Below are 17,304 nucleotides of genomic sequence, written 5' to 3' on the forward strand. Positions count from 1 at the left end.
TATAAATATATAACCCTTTATATTCATACTCCACTAAATCATTACACTATATATCTCTAACTAATTTCGCTTAACTAATATTAAATCAGTGTATATACACTAAATTGGTATCATTAATGTTGATAATTTTGATATTAAATCATTATATATATATATATATATATATATATATATATATATATAGAGAGAGAGAGAGAGAGAGAGTGTGTGTGTATTGGTAGGTATATATCCTCTTATAGTATCATTGAATAATGAGTAATTTCTAAATAAGAAACTTTAATGATACCATAAAAATATATATATACGCTTATAGTATCATCGACTAATAAGTTGTTTTTTAACAAGAAATCTTAATAATATCAATACAGTATATATATATATATTACTAATATTTAGAAATGGCACTTTGTGTGTACGAACACTACAACAAGAGTATTGTAAATTGTACTATCAACTTGCTCTTTTTAATCATTGAATGAACATGTGTATTTCTCTTTCTTTTTCCACGTGTATGGGTGATTTTCTCTTCGTCGGATAAATTTATTTCTCTTCCTTCTTTCATCTACAATATCTCCAATGTTATCTGATCTCCATTCTCCTCATAGACGGTATTATTCGTCCTTCGTCATCATTATTCCCTTTCTTCTACATATGTTTTCCCTGGGAGAAATATTGAACTCTATACTCTCTGAATCTCTCACTCGCCGACGATTTTAAGAGATAGGATGAATTCTAACTATGCTTCGCTATTATGTTTGCCTTGCTTTTGTTCTTCCCAGTTTCTATCATATTGCTCACTTCAATTATTTCATATTCAACCTTACTTTGAGGAATATAGATTGGGTTTTTCTTAGTCTTGCTTTATTATGAAGAATTAATCACAATTTGATATGGGTATTTTAATTGTTTATATAGTTTCTAGCTAATATTTCTACATGCATGTTTGTAATTCCGATTTGCACATGTATTATCTTTGATGAATGTTGTCTTTTGTAACTAATTAATTAGTGTAATGTTAGATGTCTTGACAAAAATCTAAGCTATCAAAGATTACATAAATTTAAAGTTCATTATGCATCCAAGTTGTTTGATAATATGCCTCGCTTAACTTATTTGAAGTATATTTTCCTTTTCAGGTTGTAGCGGGTTATCTTTATCAGCAAACTGAGTGAAGTCAATTTGAGAAGAAAGTCAATTTATTTTGTCTTAGTAATTCTGGGACTATTGTTTAAGACTTGGGGCACTAAACACACAAGGTATTATCATCAATTATTTTCTTATTGATATTCTTTTTGTTTTGTTTTGATCAACAATGTAACTTTGAGTACGTTTTGTATATTTATTAGTATTTCATTTTCAACTTTTGTAGAAAGCATATTTCAACGACCTCAAACAGTAAAGCAAAGTTGAACTTTTGTTGGGTCTCTAGAAATATGTGTGCTTGGGTTTACGGCAATAACTTTTTAGTGTCTTCGATTTGAGGCCATTTATTAAGAGGAAAAACAGAGTGTTCGTGATGTTTGTTCCATTTTTCCGCTGCATGACTAAAAATAGTTGTTGTCACGTTGGAGGCTTTATTTCTCAATTCTTTACTTAATGACAATGTCTAATATGTGAATACATATTGCTTGATTAGCAAATATTGGAAATTAAAAAAAAATGTCTATGTGAGCTATTCAAATTGGAAAGTATGTTCAATCTTTTCGCGATTATTATTATTGTCACAACAACGTTGATTTAGTTCTGCTCAAGCGAGCATTCTATCTTTCCGTCCTAAAAAGTAGTGGTGCATAACTTGCATTGTAAATATCTACAGGTTTAAAAAAAGCATGCTTGAACTAGCATAGCTGAATAATTCGAAAGAACCAAACAAGTATCTATAGGCAGAAAAAATGAAGGTTGCGGAGACCTTAAACTTTGTGATACGTATGGCCAAATATCTTCTAATAGAAGAGAAGAGTTGTTACTAGCACGGCGTATATCTTCTGATAGAAGAGAAGAGTTGTTACTAGCACTACGTATGAAAAAACAAGATTCTGCAAAACAAAACCTTTTTAAAAAATCAACAGTTGTTGCCTAGAGTAACCTACATCATTTTGGTACACGCCACGACTCCCAAAACAAGTTGCTATTACCATACGAGAAGCGCTTCCATTTCTTGAAAAAAGCTAAAAATTCAAATATCCATATGTTGAGCACCTGAGATGAGAGGGAAGGTCGATTTGACTCGAAGAGAGTGTTCTTGTGTTGAGGACTTATCAACACTTGATTTGCACCTTCAACCATCGTTGTTTGTACCAGCTGTCCGTCTCAACCATGTGTGTGCGCATCACATGATAATCAAAACCTTTTACTGAATCTAAGGTACCAACCAAAAAATGGATGATGCAGTTGGAAAAAGAGGACTAACATGAGTTTCTAGAGTCTCAAACCAGATAGAGAGAAGGGTAGAATTGGATAAAGCTGTATAATAAGCTAAGTTATCTTTAATCTATACTTTTAGATTGGGAATTGCGAAACATATTGCTCGACACTTTCCTTGCTTCCTTTATTGCTTTAGTTAAACTCAATAGGTTTCACAGATGTACTGGATGATCAATTTGTTATTGGAATTGCCATTTTGGTTCCTAGGACTTGATATTTCTTTTCCTTTTTTTTTTTTGTTGTTGTAGACAATTTTAGGTCATATTCAAGTGCACATTAAAATCTGACTATCAAATATAATACCAATGACATTTTATTGTTGGATTTGTATAGTCTACTATTGCTTCTACAGCTTAAACTTCATTATTAGCCTCAAAATATATCATATATATTATTGGGCATGTGCATAACACGGGTAACGCCATCTAGAATACATTCTTATCTCCTATTGGATACGTCCCTCCCCTCTCGGATACCTTCCTCCTTTCTCGGATGCATCCTTATCACTCACCAAATACATCCTTCTCATTAAGTAATGTATCATTCACAATCCGTGAGTTATGTATCCGCAGGTGTATTCGAGATCTTATAAATTTAAGGATTTTTTGTAATTTAAGAAACAAATAGGGATATGATGTAATTAGCTCTTAACACTATGAGATATATGTAATTTTTATTATTTTTAGACCTCACTTATAGATTATGTTGTTGTTGTAAAGTATGATAATGAGTGGGGGTTTCAAATTGAGCCCAAATATAGATAACCTACCCAACTCATCCAGAATATAATAACGTAGCTAGGATATTACTATATGATTTTTAAAATTTTAAAATCTTTTTAACTAATGACCTTTTTTAGTTTCATATTTTTCGTTGGGTCAAGAAAGTTGGTAAAAGGACAAACAATCAACGTGTTACCCACCCGGCCACTAGATCACCTTATCCACAATTACGGGCCCTCTCCAAACGGGCCTTTCATTAATGGGCCTTGTTAAACTGAAATTAGATTAATTAAACAATTAATAAGGGCGTTGTTCTCGTTTCAAACTTCTCTTCCTTCTTTGTTTCCATCGCCATTTCACCAGCAAGCAAAGCTTCAAGCTCTGCCTGTGTTTTTTCATAGGGGTTTTTTTACCCTTCTTATGGCTGCATGTAAGTACTCAATTGCTCATTCTCTCTAGTGTTCTTGGTGGTTTGATACATCATGCATGAAATCTTTTTTGTAATTGCTTGTTCTTATACTTCTGTAAATTTCCTGTAAAATCAATTAAACAAGGGTTGGAGTTAGGGTAGGCTAAATTGATGTATTTTTTACTCTTATGCTTCTATAATTGCTTGTTTTAATAAAAATGTGAACTTTTCTTACTTCAGTGACTCTTTTTGCCGTTGTTGATTGTATTTTTTCTGTTTTAATGTGCCTTAATTTCAAACTTGTTGGTATTTTGCGTCTTTCTTATGTGTTTATTCTGTTAATTTAGTAAAAACGTGAGCTTTTCTTACTGTTCTAAGTATGTTTTGGCATATCTGGTGTTGTTGATCGCTTTCTATTTAATACATATGCATTGATCAGATTAAAAGAGAGCTTGGATTACTGCTTGCCTCTGTAAAATTAATTTAAAAAGATTAGATTTTCTGACCTCTTTGACTCTTTTCTGTTTATTGGTAGTGTTGATTGCTTTCTGTTTCCTTTAGGATTTTTAAAACAATTTATGTGTTTGTTGATTTTGTGAGTGTTTCTGTAATCCAGGTGGTTTTGGGGCTTCTGGCCTTAAATTAACAAGTTTGAATTTGGGATCCACTAAGCCCAAATTGAGTGTAGTGCACAATCTGAGAACGAAGAAATTTGTTCAAAGTGATGGGTTGCTATTAACCACAAAGTCAAGGAAGACATTTGATTGCCGGTGTTCAACTGTTGAAGCTAAACGTGAGTGATTTTCCGCGCGGACCCTGGATTTTTTCTGTTTTCATAACTAAACAAGTGCAATTTTTCTGCTCACAGTGTTTGCAATTGACTCATTTTTTAGTTTGCCTATCATGACAGCAATGGTAGTGTTTATACTTAGTTTGAATCATTTGAAATGCTAAGTTGCCATATTTTTCTGTGATAATGAAGAATGGCTGGTTATTCTTGTTTATCTTATTGACTTTTTTAGAGTTTCCATGAGTCATTTGGAAGCATGTTACTGGACTTATCCTGCTTTTGGAGTTCCCATTCTGTTTTATTGGTTCTCGTGTGTGATTTTAAACTAGACTAGATCAAAGATCTCAGATAGGCCCTTGCTCACCTTTTCGAGGAGTACCTGTTACATTCTTATTCTGGAGGTTTTTCAGTTGGTAATTAAATTACCATTTCTAAAAGGTTACTGGTCTTTATTTATTTTTACTAGGTTTATAAATATTGAGCACTTCGTTCCTGACATCTATGATTCCTTTTTTCAGTTAACATAACTTCTTGCTCTATGGCTTCACCTTAAGCATGGACATGTTTTCTGTTATGTATAAATAATCATGCAACTTTCTCTGTTTCTCTCATCATGTAGCTGCTGCAGCAACAGCTATTCCTAAATCAGATGATAGTTCGAGTAAGATTGTTTCTTCAGAAACTGCAAGTCCATTGATTCCAAATTCATATGAGGTCAGCACTCTCTATTTGCATTCTGTACTCTGTCAGAAGACAGTAATCTGATCATTATATTGCTGGTATCTAGTGATATAAAGTAGCGAAACTTTCTTGCTGGTGGAGTGTTGTCAGCCACTACAAATTTCAAAAAATATTTTAGAAATTTCAGGAACTTGGGAAACAGCTTGGGACCTTTAAATAACAGTGTAACTACAGTAGCACCACGATAAAATGTGAAGTGCAACAAACTCATCTTCTTCTTTTTTTCCATTTCTAGCCATGTTGGGGTTAAAGGTGAATGTTTTGGAAACGAGCTTATCCCTTGTCTGAAGTTCCTCAAAAAACTGACTTCCTCTGCAATCTGGTTAGCTGTTGCATAGCAGCTTGTAGTCTAAATACTTGAGCTTCTTGTTGGATCTTCCTTGAATTTTATGAATATTTAGATTCTAGTGGTCTATAAATTTTAGGCAAGACCTACAAGATAAATAATTGGTAAGGTACCTCCTTGGTATTATTGATGTTCATTGATAAAAGTACCTTACTTTTCAAATGAACCTGCAAGATGGATAAGGATTGTCTATCCATCATGAGCTTCCTGCTGGATCTTCTTAGAAAATTAAACATATTTAGATTCTAGTGGTCTACTTTAGATGAGACCTTGAACATGGATAATTAGTATAGTACAAGAGGCCAGGTCTTAGGCAAACTAAATGGGTTTGAACCGTGCTCCACTGGCCCTCGGGGATTTCTGGGTAAAAGGGAGGAAGGCTAACTTTAAATCTTTAATAACGACAAAAATATCTCTGATTCTTTGAGAAAGATAAAATGCAGAGAATGCTCAGCAGATCCCTTTCATTCCTCCCATTTCTATCAGATTTTTCCTTAATGTTATCAATTGTTTGATAACTATTAATACCAATTTTAGTATTTGGATTCTGACTGTTTCACTCCTGCTTAGAGAGTCTAAGTCTCTGTTGCTTAGAACGTCATTTACATCTGCAGTTGACATGACTCTGCCCCAAAGCATTTTCCTTTTGTATGTTGCTAACAGACTTTTGTGTGGTACATGCATCCTCTTTACACTATACCTCCTAGCTTACTTCGTATTTGAATATTAGGAGGGTGCTAGTGTTAAACATTGCATTATTTTCATTAAGAAAAAGTTTTAACCACACATTATTGTAGAGTAGCTTTGTGGATTTTATAAGGAAGATAATAAGGTCACAGTGAAGGATGAGTGCAGATTTGACTTCAAGCTTCCAGCTAATAAGCTCATTTGACAAGAAAATTTTGAACCCTGTTAGTGTTCTTTAATGGCAAGATTTAGTGGCAGGTAGGGGGAACTTGTAACACCAGTGATGGTAAGAAAACATTTGTTTGGGTAAACAAGTGGGTATTGTCAATAGATGGAGGGGTTTCATAAATTGCAATATCACACTGATGCAGAGTATCAAACCACGTGTCTCAGTAGCCCTTGCGAGATGGTCCATCAAGTTTAAACTTGGCTGGTGTAATACTTTAGTTGTACTTAACTTCATCACCTTCTTCGTAATGCGTTAACTCGGAAACTCCTAGTGGGATCTTCTCTTACAGAGCGTGTGTGGGGGTGGGGGATGGGGGTGTGTGGATAGAATTCGGGAAGGCATCTCTAAGTGTCTACAGGGTGCCTTGGTTGAAGGGAAGTTTCGTGTTCAGAAAACGGGCTTGCATCTATTTAAATAACTCTATATTACTTACTTTCTTTTAGTTTGATGCATAGAATATAATCCCTGTACTTGCATTGTCTTTTGCAAGCTTTTAAGCCAGCTGGGAATTGTGTAACCCAGTGGTTTTGTCTGTGTTTCTACCCAACCTCGTATGGTATTTCTACCACATTACTTCATGACATGATACCTCCAAAGCTACATCACCTCGTTGTAACTGAAATCTGACTCTGAAAAGGAAATAAAACATGAGTTGTTGCTTCCAACTTCTTGATTAGACTTTATTTTTCTTCATAAACAAATCTTACTCATATTATTCATGTGGAAAATTTGTTCTGATCTGCTAAAATTATTTTGGTGAAGAGGCACTAAGTTTATGTTGAGGAGTGGATTAAATATGTTCTTCCCTATTATTATGTCATTGCTTGCATGCAATGACATTTTGTATTAACATGTGAAACATACCTACTTCATTTAACAGGTGGAGTCTCTCCTTGCGGAAATATGTGATACAACTTCAATTGCAGAAGTTGACTTAAAAGTAAGCTGGTTTAGTAATTCTTTTCTGTTTATTTTATTTCTTATTCCTATGTCCTTCACGGAAGTTATTTATGATCTGCCCTTGATGCATGATTAATCTTCAATCATTTTAAAATTCTTCTACTTCTTATGACACTTTTTCATTTTATTATTAGCTTGGTGGATTTCGTTTATATGTGAAGAGAGACTTGACAGGGCAAAGTACAACTTCATTGCCTCCAATATCCAGTCCTGTCAGTATTCCCTCATCTGTTGAAGTGGCTGATTCAAATGGCTCAGCCTCATCAACATCATTAGCTATCACAAAATCTTCACCTCCCTCAGATGGAATTCAGACAATGATTGAAAAAGCTGCAGATGAAGGCTTGGTGATAATTCAATCTCCTAGGGTGAGATTACAGTGAATATTTCTTTCTCTGTTTATCTATCAATCTCTTCCTCTCTCTGCCTTTCTCTCCCTGAAAATGACACTCTCATATGTCATGCAGGTTGGTTTCTTCAGAAGATCTCGAACCATTAAGGGAAAGCGTGCACCTCCAGCCTGTAAAGAAGTAGGTGTTCTTTTTCATTTTTGCTCTTTTTAAATCATATGATGAGATGTTTCTGTTTGCTAAAACTAAGAGATTGATGACAAAGTCTTTGTATAACTGATTACTACTGAAGTTCTGAAAAGTTTACTATTAATCTCATTTTGATATTGCTCCTTTCCCTTCAAAAGGAGGTCTGTTCAAAGCGGAGGTCTAAGCAAAATTCTGGAATATCTACTTTTTAAAGCTGCCTTTAACTATGTTTAAATATCTGTTGCTTTGTTAAAGAAAAAAGTCTGTTGCTTCATTTTGTGAGTCCACATCTCTTTTTGTACTGTCAGAGTTCGTTTCCAGTTTTACCTTTTAAGCTGGCCCTTCATTTAAATATGCTTAGAAAATTATGTTATTGGTAGCATACTAATTTTAAGGGCTCCCCATTTAATCTTTTTGTCTGGAGAAAAGCCAATCTAAACTGGATGCTAAATCCTTTTAGAACTGTCATGCAGCTATATGAGGCCAAGGCAAATGTTACTCTATTTCTGAAACCCCCTTCCTCTCAACCTGCCCTCTTTGTCTCTTCTTTTTTCTCTGTTGCGTCTCTCTCAATTCACGATTAGAAGCGTCCTCTGTGCTTCGGTATTACACTTACCGGCTACTGAACGTATTACGTATGACCTATTTTTTTTCTTAATTCTATTCTGTAGAAGCAACAAGTGAAGGAGGGACAAGTAGTTTTCTATATTGAGCAGCTTGGAGGCGAGCTCCCTGTCGAGGTTCGGGCCCTGCTATAGATGCATACTTGCATGATTTCTTTTTTACTGTACACGCTGTTCCTCTTTGCTCCGACGTTTATTTTAAGTAAATTCTCATGCATCTTTTTTGATTCTCCTTTTGTCTTTTCTTTTCTATCCTCTTTTAGTCTGACGTATCGGGAGAGGTTATCAAGATACTCCGAAAAGATGGAGGTATGCTTCTTAATTCTTATATGTGCTGAAAATCATTTTGTACATCCTATCTGTGACTACTTTAAGATCTCACTTTACTTGTCTATTGAACAGATCCTGTTGGATATGGTGATCCTCTAATCTCAATCCTTCCTTCTTTCCCTGGTATAAAGAAGCTTCAATAGATGGTTCTTGTAGCATATGTCTTCCGGAGCAGAGTTCATTTTTTTTTTAGAGAATACTCGAGTTGAAAATTGTTGATTGCCTTCTATTGAAAGTGCGGGATTTTTATTAAGCTTGTTTATTTGTTTTAGTTTAAATATCTATCTGGAATCTGCACCAGAAATGTTTTTAAGTTTTTGAATCTATACTCGCTTTCTTTTGCAATTTGTGTCTCAAAGGGTTATTAGCTCTGGTTCATTCCATTCCAGTGGTCATAATTGATGAAGTGGTAATTTGTGTATGGTTAAAAAACAATATAGCAGTATGATTTCATAAGTGGGATCTAGAAAGGACGGGAGAGGTTATTTGCGATAGACCTCTGTCTTTAGGAAGTCAAAAGCCAATAATGCGTTACGTACAAATGTTCTTGGCTATTTCATTAAATTAACCTTTTTTTTTGTTTTTACTATATAAAAGAGACTTTGTCTAGTTATGCCTCTTCTCTTTAACTATGTGAGAGAGAAAATACAGAATAAAACAGACCGGCGCATACCATTTTAGATCCCAATTTCAAAGGCAGCCTAAGTCATACACAGACAAACATCATAAAAATCAGTATGACCTGAACTTTTGAATTAGCAGTTTAAACAGGTGTTTGACCAACGAACTACATATAATCTCCTGTTAGATGATCGAGTATTAAGAAAAACGTAAATACTTATTGAACTTGTATACAGTGTAAAACTATTGTTATACTTGATTTTCCTTAAATATTCCTCTGCTGTCGCCTGCATTTCTTGATTCAGACGGCTGATCTCAAGAAAGATCTTTGAAAAGAGTATTTAGTATAAAACAAGAGCAACAAACAAGAAGCTTTTGCCTAAACTTTTTTCTTTTTCTTTTGAGAAGAGTGCAGTATTCAACAATTAATTGTTGATGGCTGGGTTGCAAAGATCGGTTGTTTCATTCCGCAGACAGGGTTCGTCTGGACTTATATGGGACGACAAATACTTATCAGGTGAACTGATCAATCAGCCAGTCAAACATAAAGAAGAAACTAACAAAAAACGAGTAGGAAAACCCAAAGAGGAAATGAAGCTGCAGGTGGAGACTTCATCAACAACCATTGGATCAACAGGGAGGAGAGGATCCAACGGCGGTGGAAGGGTGAACCCGACGGCAGAACCACGGTCCCCTAAGGTTTCTGCATGTGGATTGTGCAGCGCTATTAATGGCAAAAAAGGTAAGTCCCACCATCGACCACTAAGGGACCAATGACAAGTCTTCGAAAGCCCAGAGCTAGCTAGTTGCTTCACATGCGCTCAATAGCATGACTTACAGATGCAATGGATCCATTGTAGTAGACTAGGATATAGCAAAACAATTACTCCTACAAACTAGGCTTAATTTATCACTACTTGCTGCGGTTATATAATATGAGAAGGTCCACTAGTCAACTTATCATTTACCACGAGAAATATGGTCACTCCAAACACAATAACCAGTCATCAATAGCGAATGAATTTTACAAGGAATGAACGTTGAATGCATATGATTCTTGTTTAGCTTTGGTCCGTAGTTTGGCTCAGAGGTACTTTCTGGCAAGGGCTCTAACTTTAGTATCGAAGTGAGATGATGTGATACGAGATCCTGGCAAATAGAGAGGATTCAAAAGTATCTGCAAGTTTTGCAGCAACAGATCAGTGAATGAAATCTAAAAATAGTTAGAGCACATAGCTCACTTCAAAACAGGGCATGAAGAAGTAACACATTGCATTATCTATGAGAGTATAAGTGAAAAAAGTCAATGAAAGATGTGCGCAAACTTTTTCCCCAGGGGTGGCATCTAAGCTCAATCTCTCAGTTTTAAACATAAAACTATAGAATTTTATTCAATTATGTACTTCTTGAATTGCAACCATTTCTTTGGGGGAAAAAATCTAGCTTTCACCACAATACAAGTTCAATTATATTTGCGCATTACAAAATTTTGAATTATCATACAGTTACCAACTAATTCATGGCTAAACAATTTCTCAAGCTGTACCATACACCTTTAGAGCTAAACTTGACAAAACCTATGTATGTATCTATCCAATATTAAGTTTTCAGTAGTTACATGAACCACTGTAGACCATGTGTTTCATTTATAGAAAAAAAAAATCCAAAAGATATCTTAGAAACTCTGGAACAGTACCAGCCTAACAAATCAGTACATCTAGTGATGTGTACCAAAAAGGTACTAATGCACGCCGGAAGAGTACTTTGTTGTGCTGCAACCCCAAAAGAGCAAGCTAAGGAGAACAAAAAGGCAAAGAAACTAATCATATCTGAGGAACTCCCAAAAATGAAATCTATTAAGCCCAAATGAACTTCATAGGATCAGAGATATCTAAACACTGCTGACATGAATTCAAGATGACTTCACAGCAACTGATCTTATTCTTACATACAAAAAAAAATATTCCAAGCAATTCTTTTAATAGCCATGCCTACATACAGAAGTTTCTGCTTAAAAGAATCTCTTGTTATAGCCTAGGAACACAAACAATAAAGTAGAGAAGTTTAAGAGCTCATCATAGGTATGCAAAGATGTCAGCAGCCCCCCACCCCCTTTCCCATCCCAAAGAGCAATAAAGTGAGGCCTTTACTAGGTTTGAGCAGCAAAAGTAGATTAAATAAACTTTAATGTAAGACCACTGTGTTTTTTATGTCCTATTAAAAAACTTTACCTTTATATATAGTTCATGGACCTCCTGGAAGAAGCTTTTGATCCCATCATCATTGCGAGAGTCGTGAAGCAGCATCAATCGCGTATGTATGCTTGATTGGTCAAGGGAACAAAAAACAAAATGTTCACATTTGTAAAGTCAAACTGGTGATGCTGATTGTATGGATCCCATATACAATAACATATTAACTTATGCAGCTACGAGAACATCTAAAACATGCTTCTTCCTTTTTTTTCTTTTTCTTCTTTTGATAGGTAAAAAAATGCTATAGAGGGAGACAGTACAAGTCTGCCTTGTCATTCCAACTAATATTAAACCAAGGAATCAGTCAAGAAGGTGAGCTAATAAAAAACTTCAGGAGATTTAGCCTTAGTGTGCTCGAAGTTAAGAGTTAACTATCATCACTGGTTACAGAAAGGGATGAAGAAAGACATAAATGTGGTTATGTGGGCCAAGTTTAGGACAAGATGGAGTTGTTGGGGGAATGGTCCTATTCAAGATCATAAAGGTTAAGAAATATGGGTTATCTCTTCTTCCTAGTTCTGATATGGCAAATCACTTCACACATCATTCCATAAGCCCTAAGAACTAATCTTCTACAAGAGGAGTCCACTGGAGAAAAACTGATAGGCAGATTCATCTGTGACACATGGAGTACTACTAAACAATGACTAGCTTTAGAAGTAACCATTTACCACCGTAAATCAAATAATTTCAGTACAAGAAGAAGCAAGCTGTTGTATCGATTGTTAAGGAGAAATGCAGGTACAACACAAGCTAGCACCATCATCTATTTTCTATAACAAAAACAGTGCTGTCACTAAATACTGATTTACTATAACATATTAAGGATATGACCAGCAGTGACGTAAACAGAAACCACCAAATCATTGAATCGGTCAATTGATTTCAAGAACCTGGATGAAGAAAGAAGAATCACTATGAGGATGATAAAAGCAAGAAACTTTACAATGGAAAATTGCAATTAATGCCTTGATGACTAGGGGAAAGCAACCTTACATAGCACTTGTAGTCCATGCAAGGTCCTGTACAATATCCAATGCTGCATGTAATATAAACTGGTGCTGATGAGCAGCATCTTCTTTCTAGCATGCAAGTACAATGTACAATATTACCAAGCAACTACAACGCTTGTAATCAATGACAGAAAGTAAAAAGATGTGCATACAGTTTGACAATGGTGGCAAAGATGCTGCAGTCCACACTATAAATTTAAATGCATTATGACTACCTCATTAAAAACTCGAGTGCAAACTTTACATAATTCACATTATGATGTAAAACTGGTTAAGTTTCTTTATATAAGATACTCCATTGCTTATGTTGTGACTTGTGATTTAAGGTGAGATGGAAACTAGTGACTGATCATGATCCGAAACGAAACGAAACAAAACGAGAAAAAAGAACCTGGATACTGATAAGCACGGTAGTTGATCTCTTAACCTTGTTTAAGACAATATGATGCCTAAATATAGAAATATTGTTCCTCACCGAAAACCCAATTCTGATCCTCCAGTAAAACCAAAGAGAAAAAAGAATGACAATTAAAAACCAGTGCTTTTAGATCAGTTTTACACAGCATTACTTCAACTGGACTAGCACATATAGAGCAATATTCACCCGATTGTAAATAGTTTTCCAAAATTAAAACGAGGTTTATGTACATTTCCCATCAACCAGATTCAAAGTCACGCAAAACTAGAAACTCTACTAACATGATCAGAGTTAACCTTTAAACTGAGGCAAAAACAATAGTCCGGAGAGGAAAGAGTGTCCGCAGACCTTACCCCTACCTCTCAGCCTGAGGCAGAGAGACTGTTTTCGATACACCCGCTGCTCAATCATTTAACGAAAAAAAAAAGTAGAGTAAAGGTCAATTACCTTTGGCGCAGTGCCAACTTCAGCTTCGTAGATAGGGATATCATTCCTGCTTACAATCATAAAACATGCTGTGCTTGCCATTTTTCGGATCCCTAAATTCCTTCAAATACAAAACCGAATCAAATTCACATTAAACAAAACTTTAGTGATCTCAATATCAATTAAAATGAGCTAAAGATAAATTTTGAATCTACGGAAATCTAGAAGAGAAAGAAGAAACAAAGAGTACTTACAGCTCGATTACGAGAAGAGATCGCGAGGAGTTCGCCGAAGAAACGGGACGGAGAAGTTCGCAGAGAAGACAGAGTGCCGTAAAACTGGGCCGAAGAAGAAACTCTGCTGTAGTGAAAGTTGGGCCTGTAATCATCTGGACTTCGGATCTAAATGTTGAGGCCACTCCATTTTTCAAGAAATGGCCACTCTTAGGACGACTATTTAATACAGAGTCAATATTTATACTATGTTTAATAAAGTATGTATCTTTTATATTTTAGCAACTCTTTAATTTTAATTTTGGGCATCTTACATAAATCTCACTACTTTAGATCCCAATTACTAGGATTCCCAATAGTTTGTAATATTACTTTTTATACCATATTTTGGCCCCGAGATACATGTATCCAACCGTTTTAAAAGCTGAGATACACGATTTATTAATTTAAATTAAAGGGGTTGTAACTTATTTCCTTAATTAATGGATTAACTGCTGACTAATTAACAACTCAACAAATTTACAGGATCTTGAGTATCATCTCTAACAAATATTCCTAAAATAACGAAATCATAAACCTAATTAATTATGTTATTATACTCTTCATCTTCTTCATCGGCTTGAATCATTAATGGCGAGATACATGTATCCAACAGTTTTTAAAGTTGAGATACACGATTTATTAATTTGAATTAACATCTTCATCTTCTTCATCAACTTAAATCATTAATGACGAGATACATGTATTCAACCCGAGATATACGATTTATTAATTTGGATTAACCTCTTCATCTCTTCTTCATCAGCTTGAATCATTAATGACGAGATACACGATTTATTAATTTGGATTAACCTCTTCATCTTCTTCATTGACTTTAATCATTAACGGCGAGATACATGTATCCATCAATTTTTAAAAGTGAGGTACACGATTTATTAATTTGAATTAACCTTTAACAAGAATCATCTGATTTTGTAAACAGTCAACCATTAAAATAGTTGAGAAACAACAAAAACAAATAATGTAAAAACCTGCACATGGCTTCATCGGCGTCCAACGACTCGTCGGAGTAAGAAGGAAGTATTTAATGTAAATTGAACTGAAACAAGTAATTGGAAGAATTGCAGAGAAGAAGAAATGCCTAAAAAGTAGACAACAAAGAAGAAGTACAGAAAATTCTTGTTTAGAAGGGTGGTTGCCTTTTTTGCCTTCTAAAATGTTATACCAAAAATATAATCACACTCTAAGCAAGAAGATAGTGCACAACATTACATTCATAATGCGGTTATATGAAAACGCAAAGTTTGTCATTTCCGGAGTTCTTTTTCGGATTGAGGGTGGAATCCGGTAAGGGCTGGGGTGGGGGTGGGGGGAGAGATATTGTTGGGGGAGGAGATTGAAGGAGGTTGAATTTTTAAAGCACCTTTAATTAAGGGATTTAAATTTTTGGATAATTATTCAATACCATATTTGTAACGACTCGGAAAAAATGATAGGTTAAGCAAGAGCCTACGACTTTGTGTTGACTTTATAATGAGGTTCTATGAGGGGTTTTTATGTAATTTCGTTTTAATTGTGTAACATCCGACAATTTAAAATGAATATGAAGAAGCTTGAAATTGGAAGTAGTCATTTTTGGAAAAAAATTCAGAATCTGGAAATTCGGTCAAGTGTGAAAATCAGTGAGTTTTTGGCCAACTTTGAGCAGTCATAACTCCTAGCTCAGAATGATCCAAGAGTAGTTCCAGTTATGTTTGGAAAGCCCTTGGAACGATCTTTCCAACGCCACCGAGTTTTCTCGATTCCGAGTTCGTATGAGCGAGTTATGCCCTTTGAAAGTTGGGAAGTTGGCAAGGAGTCCGTCCGGAAATTTAAGGGCATTTTGGTCTTTTCACAAATCTTTTCTTTTGAGGTTATATAGTTGTGTTAGGCTGATTGTGGATCATTTTTGTTCCATTTTTAAAAGAGTAAGAGTTAGGGTTCTTGAGTGAAGAGAGAAAGAAGAGAAGAAGAAGAAGAAGTTGGAGCTAGGATTGAAGATTTCGAGTGCTTCTTCTTCAATTTTCGTGGGTTTTCAACTCAGAAGGTATGGGGATCCTTTATCCTTGATTATTCTTTCTTTCAAGGAGCCCAATCAAAAGATTTTCAAGGTTTTTCAAATACACAAAAATCCTATTTCGAATTCTAAGCATGGGTTCTTGCATTAAATAATTTTAAATGATGTTTCATGTTGTTATTAATGATTATTTATGGTTTTAAGAAAGAAATATTTGTGAACCCATGTCTTCTCAAATTCTTTAAATTTAGCCTAAAGTGAGTTTAATGATTTTGAGTAATTGATGAAGGATTATTGAGTGGTTTGATGTGGGCTGTTCTTATATGATCTTAGCTATGTTGAGTTGCTAGAAATTGTTATTGAATGGTATAATGTGAGGTAGTAGCCTTGAATGGTCATAAATTGGGATTTAGACTTTATGTTGGTTATTGGATATTGTTTAGCTTAGCTTGTATAGTTGATTGTTGTTATTATCATTGTTATTGTATTGTTAATTGTTGGAAAATGAGGATGATGAAGATAGCCATGGAAAGAGGGTAAGTTGATCAAACTTGATAAATATTGTATAATTGGCATGGAATTGAGTATTGTGGCTTATGGCCTTTGAAAAAGGTGGTAAGATGGCTTGATCTCTTAGTATTAATATAATTGTTATTGATTGGCTTGATCCACCTTTGGTGGAGGTGGTTATTTGTTGTATTATTGTGAATTGAGGCCATGAAGGGCATTATGTGAATGTTATTATATTGTTGTATTATTATACACATATGAGGCTATATGTAAGTCCTATATGAAGCTATATGTAAAGTTTTATGTGAAGCTATATGTGAAGGTATGATGTGAATGAGTTTTATGTGAAGCTATATGTGAAGGTATGATGTGAATGAGTTTTATGTAAGCTATATGTGAAGGTATGATGTGAATGAGTTTTATGTGAAGCTATATGTGAAGGTATGATGTGAATGAGTTTATGTGATCTTGTGATGATCTTATGTAAAGTGGAGAGGATTGTGATTTAAAGTATGATTTCTCATGATGTATATATGAGATAATGTTGGATTATGAAGTATCCTTGAATGAAAATGTTGTGACTTGGTTGGTAGACTAAAGTGTCCCTCCTTGTTACTTAAAGTCTTGAATGCATGAATGTGTGAAATGGGCAGAACTAAGAAATGGTGTCCTTTCATAAGTCTAGCTTTCCTAAGTAAGTGTAAAACCATGAAATCGGTAGACCTAATGGTGGTAGCCCTTCTCATGTGTGAAATGATGAACCTTGGACCGGCAGGCTTAAGGCACCCTTAATGAAAAATCGGTAGGCCTAAGGCACTCTTCCAGGGGGATTTAATGAGCTATCCTTATGAACCTTGATTGGCTATGACTAAGAAATGGGGCCTTTCTTGGGAAGAGGTACTATGAGTTGGTTGAACTAGAAAAGGAACATTCTCTAAGTACATATGTGATTGAATACTCTATGGGAAACAA

General features: G+C 34.9%; 4 protein-coding genes across 4 annotated transcripts in view; 3 read left to right on the forward strand and 1 right to left on the reverse strand.

The window, feature by feature from the left end:
- LOC125832706 (uncharacterized protein At2g34160-like) overlaps positions 1 to 17,304 on the forward strand; it is a 96,205-nt gene that overhangs the window by 70,366 nt on the left and 8,535 nt on the right. The window lies entirely within an intron of this gene.
- Positions 3,357 to 9,145, forward strand: LOC125832545 (uncharacterized). The gene is made up of 9 exons (XM_049511722.1): positions 3,357 to 3,576; positions 4,172 to 4,348; positions 4,965 to 5,059; positions 7,229 to 7,288; positions 7,443 to 7,676; positions 7,776 to 7,838; positions 8,519 to 8,587; positions 8,734 to 8,779; positions 8,873 to 9,145. The coding sequence occupies exons 1-9, from the start codon at positions 3,567 to 3,569 to the stop codon at positions 8,941 to 8,943; spliced, it is 825 nt and encodes a 274-aa protein (XP_049367679.1). The 5' UTR covers positions 3,357 to 3,566; the 3' UTR covers positions 8,944 to 9,145.
- On the forward strand, positions 9,857 to 10,198 carry LOC125831735 (uncharacterized protein At1g15400-like). The gene has a single exon (XM_049510923.1). The coding sequence runs from the start codon at positions 9,857 to 9,859 to the stop codon at positions 10,196 to 10,198; it is 342 nt and encodes a 113-aa protein (XP_049366880.1).
- LOC125832632 (transport protein particle 20 kDa subunit) lies at positions 10,371 to 13,986 on the reverse strand. The gene is made up of 6 exons (XM_049511831.1): positions 13,788 to 13,986; positions 13,555 to 13,654; positions 12,673 to 12,758; positions 12,505 to 12,569; positions 11,653 to 11,735; positions 10,371 to 10,598 (listed from the first exon to the last, which is right to left on the reverse strand). Exons 1-6 carry the CDS (start codon positions 13,919 to 13,921, stop codon positions 10,506 to 10,508), a joined length of 561 nt encoding a protein of 186 aa, XP_049367788.1. The 5' UTR covers positions 13,922 to 13,986; the 3' UTR covers positions 10,371 to 10,505.

Source organism: Solanum verrucosum, unplaced genomic scaffold, assembly GCF_900185275.1.
Source record: "Solanum verrucosum unplaced genomic scaffold, falcon-dt-bn FXZP01000102.1, whole genome shotgun sequence".
NCBI lineage: Eukaryota > Viridiplantae > Streptophyta > Magnoliopsida > Solanales > Solanaceae > Solanum > Solanum verrucosum.

Coding starts and splice junctions, on each gene's coding strand:
- LOC125832545 (XM_049511722.1), top strand. Junction 4,349..4,964: donor TTCAACTGTTGAAGCTAAAC/GTGAGTGATTTT, acceptor CTCATCATGTAG/CTGCTGCAGCAACAGCTATT. Junction 7,839..8,518: donor CACCTCCAGCCTGTAAAGAA/GTAGGTGTTCTT, acceptor TCTATTCTGTAG/AAGCAACAAGTGAAGGAGGG.
- LOC125832632 (XM_049511831.1), bottom strand. CDS start 13,921: ATGATTACAGGCCCAACTTTCACTACAGCAGAGTTTCTTCTTCGGCCC. Junction 13,655..13,787: donor TCTCTTCTCGTAATCGAGCT/GTAAGTACTCTT, acceptor TTGTATTTGAAG/GAATTTAGGGATCCGAAAAA. Junction 10,599..11,652: donor TCCATGAACTATATATAAAG/GTAAAGTTTTTT, acceptor CAAAACTTGCAG/ATACTTTTGAATCCTCTCTA.
- LOC125831735 (XM_049510923.1), top strand. CDS start 9,857: ATGGCTGGGTTGCAAAGATCGGTTGTTTCATTCCGCAGACAGGGTTCG.